General features: G+C 42.7%; 1 protein-coding gene across 1 annotated transcript; it reads right to left on the minus strand.

Annotated features, from left to right (window-relative positions):
* Positions 1–252: 252 nt before the first annotated feature.
* Positions 253–1191, minus strand: LOC106494215 (olfactory receptor 10AG1-like). The gene has a single exon (XM_013954441.2). It carries the CDS (start codon positions 1189–1191, stop codon positions 253–255), a length of 939 nt encoding a protein of 312 aa, XP_013809895.2.
* Between the last annotated feature and the right edge of the window lie 5752 nt (positions 1192–6943).

Here is a 6943-nt window from a genome sequence, read left to right on the forward strand (position 1 = left end):
CAGCTTGAACAAGCTCTCTGCGTTCAAGTATCTAGGGGCACTGAATGTGCTCTAGGGTATGAAGATATCTAGGTAGGGCTCTCAGAGATGGCAGGAATGCCTCAGGGGACCTTTTCCTGTTGTAAAGAAGATCAAAACCAGGCAGCATGTACAGTTTTGCTCGAGCTAATATGGGATGCTCATGTTCAGGCAATCAGATACCTCTTTGGGACTTCTATTATGATGTGGGACTACTTTACATATTTTGCAGTATCACTTTCTCTGCAGGAATCTCTTTAGGGCAATTCTCACTTCTTTATTCCTCAGACTATAGATGAGAGGGTTAAACATGGGGGTCACAACTGTGTAAAACAAGGCAAGGTATTTGTCAGTGTCTGCAGAGTCCCTTGACTGGTGTTTTAAGTATACAACCGTGGCCGAGCCATAGAAGAGAGTCACCACCACGAGGTGTGAGGAGCATGTGGAAAAAGCTTTGCGTCTGCCAAGCACTGAAGGCATTTTCAGAATTGTCCTGATAATGTTAGTGTAAGACATAACTATCAAGAAAAAGGGAAGGACAGCAGCCACCAGGATGATGCTGTACAATGTCACTTGGTTCCAGAAAGTGTCTGCACATGCCAGTTCCAACAGAGGGCGGACATCACAGAAGAAGTGATGAATGTCATGGGATGCACAGAAGGGTAAAGTGAACACCTGATAGGTCTGCCCTACTTGTACTGGTACAACAGCCATCCACAACCCCACTACCAGTCTGATGCAGAAACCTCCACTCATGATGGAGCTATAATGCAGGGGATCACATATGGCCACATAGCGATCATAGGCCATGGCAGCCAGGAGAAGGCACACAGTGCTGCCCAGAAAAACCAGGAAGTACAGCTGGGCAGCACAGCCAAGGAAGGAGATCCTGCCATCGTCTGTGAGGAAACCCACCAGCATTTTTGGCAGAGTGACTGATGTATAGCAGATTTCCAGGAAGGACAGGTTCCTCAGGAAGAAATACATGGGGCTGTGGAGGCTTGAGTCCACCACTGTGATAAGCATGATGAGGCTGTTCCCTATGAGGACCACGAGGTAAATGATCAGGAAGACTGTGAAGTGCAAACCTTGCAAGTTGCGGTGGTCAGAAAATCCCAGAAGAACGAATCCAGATCCAGCAGTATGATTCTCCAAGACTTTTCCTTGGGGCATTTTCCCTACACAGAACAATCCAAACAACATGCTCGCTGGAGGATGGTGATGAACCGTCCACCATCACACAGACCTCAAGCATAGTGAAAGACTGGTGCAAACACAAGCATATGTGTGATTGCAGTATTATGCAAGCTTGACCAAGATCTGCATGTATGCATGGACGGCTAATACTGGTTAATGGTTGAAAAAATGTTTGTAAGAAGAGGATGGAACAGAACCCTTGAGCCCAAATCAAGAATGGAAAAGAGAAATTAATTTTTCTTTTCAGAGGAGATTTCATTAAAGACAAGGCCTGATGACAGATGAGAAAAAGGAAGAAAAAGGAGAAAGCCAGCTTGAGAACAGTCTTGCTCACATTCCCTCTCCAGATCCCATGAGATTTGCATTTAATTCAAGAACATTTAGGAGAAGTAGGAGTAAGAGCATGGGGCGGGGGTGGGGGGGGAGAGGCAAGGTAAGACAAGTCAAGGCAAAGGAAAGACAAGGCAAAGGCAAGGCAAAGGAAATGCAAGGCAAAGGCAAGGCAAGACAAAGCAAGCAAGGCAAGGCAAGACTTGATTCTTAGACCTTAGTGAGAGACATTCATCCCAACTTCCCTGAGATATAAGGACTCATCTCCTGGAGCTGTGTCCACACATGGAGACTGGGAGAATATCTTAGATTTAAATTATTCATTATTACATGGCTGAAGTCAGCCAGGGCAAATCCCGTCAGAAATAAAACCCGCTTCCACCTGCAATGAATCTGCAATGAATCTAGGAACCTTGATGGATCCACCGGACATTTTAATGAGGCAGAAAAGTAGCTATTAATATATCAAAGGTTTTATAGGGTGCAAAAAGGAGTTTTTATGCCTGCAATGAGAACACTATCTCATACAGTTTTCAAGCATCCAAAGAGGAAGGTGATTAAAGGTGGGACAGTGATGTCCCCAGAACACCCATTTTTCTGGAACAGGTGAGGCATTCATAACTTCTGAAAGAGCCCTGTCTAGTTTGGAGATCCTGATCTTGCTGCTCTGTCACTTTGATTTTTGGCAGCTTACAAACCCAACCAAGGGCTCACTCACTCTGATAGCAAGGCAGCAATGCTTCTCAGTCCCTTGCAAGCTCTCACAGAGACAGAAAAATGCTTTTCTGTCTGGGAAACTGCGCCTTCCCTTTGCATTTCCCACTTTTCAGAGTGTAAAGACTCCTTGCTCTTCACACTTGAAGGATGCAAGCCATTAGCGAGCGGCTCTGCAATAACAGGTTTCCTTATGAATAAGAGACTCAGCTGAGAGGTTTTTAAAAATGTCAGTTTTAAATGAGTAAAGAAGCTTCTCTTTAAGGCAGAGAGAATTGAGAACTTCTGGTTGTGTTTCTCTAGCTATCACTGATTCCCTTTGAGAAGTCTTCTTAAACTCTGATGTATCAATGACGAAAACAGACGGTAAGAAAATATGTGATAAAAACATTCAGATTAGCCAAGGGAAAAACACAAGATAGATTTCTCAAGATAAAATTTGAATTCACAAGGGCATGTGGGTTTTTTTGTTGCTTTTTTTTTGTCATTTCTGTCTTTTTCCTGGGAGGTTTATATTTGGAATTCTCCTAGAGGTACCATTTAATACCTCCAAGAAAAAATTAGGGTTTGTATGAGGGGGAAGTGGCCACGATCTACTTCCTAATCCACCTATTTATGCATGCAAATGAGCAGGAAAATGAAATACTTTTATTCCCTGAAGTGCTAAGATACCCACATTTTTTTAAATTAAGGATTTAACTGAAAGCAACCATTTACATCCATGTTTTCCATATGCCAGCATTTTCTGCATATTTAAAAATACCCAAAACTGATAAACCTTTCTTTTTAACTCTGTTTAACTCTAGTTCTTTTTAACTCTGAGCTGTCTCAGTGCTTAAAAAGATCATGTGGTGCACAGTTTAGACTAGCTTTGCTCATGCAAAACTGCTAGAATACTTCCTATATGGTGACCATCTCATGGACAGCATTTCTCAAAGCTGAACAAAACTCATTCCAATGAGTCCAGTCAAGCCATACAGAAGCCTAGAGCTGCCTTTGGTGGTGGCAGCACTGCCACACTATCTCAGCATTTCAGAACATGCCAAAAGGGATTTACCATTGCCAGGAACCAAGATGCTGGAACATGCTCCTCAGTCCATGATGCTGCAACAAACAGTGGTGACCTCTTTTCCTCTATGTCATTCCCTTAGAAACTAGCTGGATATGGTTCGCTGGACACTTCTCTGTCATTCTCGTTCCTTCCAGGTTATAAGTCGGCTAGTAACCAGCCCTGGTGGAAAGAGTGAGGACATTAGTGCTACCTCTGCTCCTCCCCAGATACCTGCGGCACTATTAACAATTTTAGAAAGTCTCTCAGGATCATGGCCATTAGCATAATTAGCAGGATCTGAACAACATCAGAAATTATTGTATATCTATTGTATAGCTTTATAGCCAATAGCACAAATAAAATGTTTCAGAAGAGGGTATTTCCAAGGAGGTGATTTTGTCCTCTGGAAAAGTCCATCCATTTCAGAGAAGTATGGAGGGATTAGCCTGATTAAGAAATTTAACTTTTAGATACCTACAGTTGTGTGAGATCAAAGCAATCCTCAATCTCCTAATCTGAATCCCACATTTAATCTAGCAGGCTCCAATCTGCCTATTTGAGATACCCAGGAAATTCAGAATGAAGATGACAAGACCGTTCCCCACAGGAACAAAGGACCTGATGGTCAAGAAGGCCACAAAGAGCCCAGGCTGTGGGTTGGAGCAACCATGGACAAATCCAGGCACTGCAGGGCAATTTCATATCATACCCGCAGTCTATCTGAACTGTAATGTCATAAATACAGGGAGAGACTGGTCAGTAAAGCTGCTCTGAGAGATTGTTGCATGAGAAATATCCCATCCACAGAATATCTATTTTCCGCACATGGGAAAAAGTATAAGGAAAGTAAAATAGCAAATATACTCTCACACCAGCTACATCTCATCTCCTGCACAGAGATGATCTGAAGGAGTGGGATTGCTCTCACCAACAATCTGTTGTCCGTGGAATGAAAAAGGCACTTCAGGATCATGAATCACACCAAGCAAGCTATGCCCTGCAAAAAATTTCCCTCCAGTGGCTGTAAAGGGAGCCTCAATGAGTACTACATCTGTGTATTGCAGATACTCAAACTGAATCCTATCCAAGGCTTTCCAAATCACAGAGGCATTCTCGTTGTTTTTCCATAACCTTGACTTATCTGACTGATCATTTTAGCCTCATGCTGGAGCTCATTCTCACACCCAGCTATCCAACCAACTATGTGGTGTTTCACGCTAGGGTTTGAAGTTTGGGCAAGCCAACATACTTGACAGGTGAGGAAACAGCCCCAAGAGGTCTGAATCATAACTGTACTCCATGACAATAGACAGGGAAGGATTATATTGAGCTAATAAGAGTAGCTTGTGAAAACAGGTGATGACTGATGTACATATACTGTGTCACCAAGAAGATGTGATTCTGGGCTCACTGGGTCCTGGATTTCTTAAGACTGAATGCACAGACCAAACTCATAAACATAATTGGACTAATAAATCTGTAACGGCAGTCAGACCTACCACAAATACTGCCATACCTTCATGTCTACATACCCCATACACACCTCACTTCTTTCCTCTTTTACTATATTGCTAGGCTTTAAAGGTGTCACCTCTCAATTTCTCAGAAACTAGTAAACAAAGACCAGAAAAGTCTTTTTTGGAAGTGGGACACTAATCAATCCTCTCTCTCATAGATTTTCTATGACTCAATTTCTTCCCTTGAAGTTACAAGTCAAAAAAACCCTGACGAAACAAAAAAAACACCAGGCGAATCATGAAGCAGAAGTTTGCATTTCTTAAGGGAGCGGTCTTAAAATGAGGTCAGACATGGTGTTCAGCTGGAAGTGTATCCATCAGTGCTGGGGATATCTAAGGCTGGTTTATGTGAATTTCATATGCACACATAGAAGAAGCCCTCTGCCCTCCCCTACCTCCCCCCCCGCCCCAAGAATGCAGAAGGGATATTTCTTTACTCCGTCTTCCAGAAAAACAACTTTTTCCTGTGCCTCTTTTGACAGAGTCCAAAAATCATATTCATACTAAGAAACATATTTTAAATCCTCCAATACTGCAGGGAGCTAATGCCTAAATTAGCAAGTGTTTTAAATTCCCTTTCCCCTAGTAAATGACAGAGCTTTTGATGGGTAGATCTTCTTTGTTTTCTTTAATGCTTTTAATAGGCTTTTAATGCCTGGAAACACTGGGTGAGCCCCAATACTTCAAGAACACCCTTGTAAAACAATGTTAGATGTTACTCAAGCCATCCACCTTAGAAACATAGTTTGAATAGGATGAATTGCCCTAGGCAACTGCCTAGTTCTCTACTCCCACTATAGAGGAAACCAAATGTCTAGCTGTGATTTCCAGTCTTTCTGTGTCTTGGGGATTGGGCTGTGCTGGCTCGGATCACTTCTTGCCCATACTGTGGGGCTGTGGGCCATGTCCAGTCAAAAAGGGTGGTGGGAGTGTATTTCAATGCCTCACATTCCACCCTTGTGACACAGACATAGTTAATGATTGGGGTAATTTCCAGTTCATGGGGTCTGAAATACAGGGATGGCAGCATCACAGCCTGTGAGAGAGCTCTTATGGCTTAACACCCAGCCTGTATGTTCTGCATATCTTGGAGTGTGGCATGATAGGGGTTTCAAGGTCTGCTTGGAGAGTGCTTGGAGTCAAATTTGGTGCTGTCTGAGCCTCTCCTAATCTGAAAGGTAGTGAAGGGAGCTTTGGATATTTTTCCCCCCTAAAATGCCTATTTGGTAAAATATTGCAGCTAGTTCTAAAAAAATATTGAGCACTTTGACTCATTAGACTTGCTCTAACTCAGCTCTTGAAAGCATTGCCTGTTCTTCAAATCAGTGACTTCGCCTACAAAAAGACAACCTGACTTTAGACTATGAATTAATTCAGGATTGCATAGCTTTGTGCCCATTAGAGTCTTCCTAGAAACTCAGAATGGGATTCATCTAGATTAGCTTTATTTCTTTAACAGTTGGTTATCTAGGTCAACTTGCTGCAGTTATTTACTCATACAGGATTGGATTAATCTGTCTCAAAATTAGAAATCTATCATGTAAGACTAGGTGAAGATTAAGATGAAGACACTTAAGTTTCAGATTCTAATTATAGGTGCGTATATTTCAGTTAGGTAACTAAGCTCATTAGAGTCAACAGAGAAACAATTGACAGTCTATGAAAACTGAGAAATGGTTCAGCTGACCCATGAATCAGACTTGGGTGATCCACAGTGGTGCCTAGAACCTCCAAATCATGAAGAAGCAGACAGCAGCTGCCTGTGCTGCCAGGCCTTGAACTGGCACTGACAAGCTGATACCATGATGCTCATCTGTTGGTCTGTTTTGCTACTTCCATACCCAAGTTTGCTTTTTCTGAGGCTATTACCACAGTGATATTGGCCTGATATGGTTTTACAGATGTGGTTATGTAGGTGCTATTGGCCTTGCTATGGGTTAGGGTTAGAGTTAAGACTAGGGTTGCACTAGGTTAAGGTTAGGGTTAAGATGAGTTTAGGGCTGGATTACAGTTAGGGTCCCAAGGACTCCCTTCCCAGTCCAATTCCTCTCCCTTGAGAGGGCTCATACAATCTCACCACTCACAAGCCCCCAGTGTGCTGGCTGCAAGGCACTGG

The sequence above is a fragment of the Apteryx mantelli genome, chromosome 25, assembly GCF_036417845.1.
Source record: "Apteryx mantelli isolate bAptMan1 chromosome 25, bAptMan1.hap1, whole genome shotgun sequence".
Taxonomy (NCBI): domain Eukaryota; kingdom Metazoa; phylum Chordata; class Aves; order Apterygiformes; family Apterygidae; genus Apteryx; species Apteryx mantelli.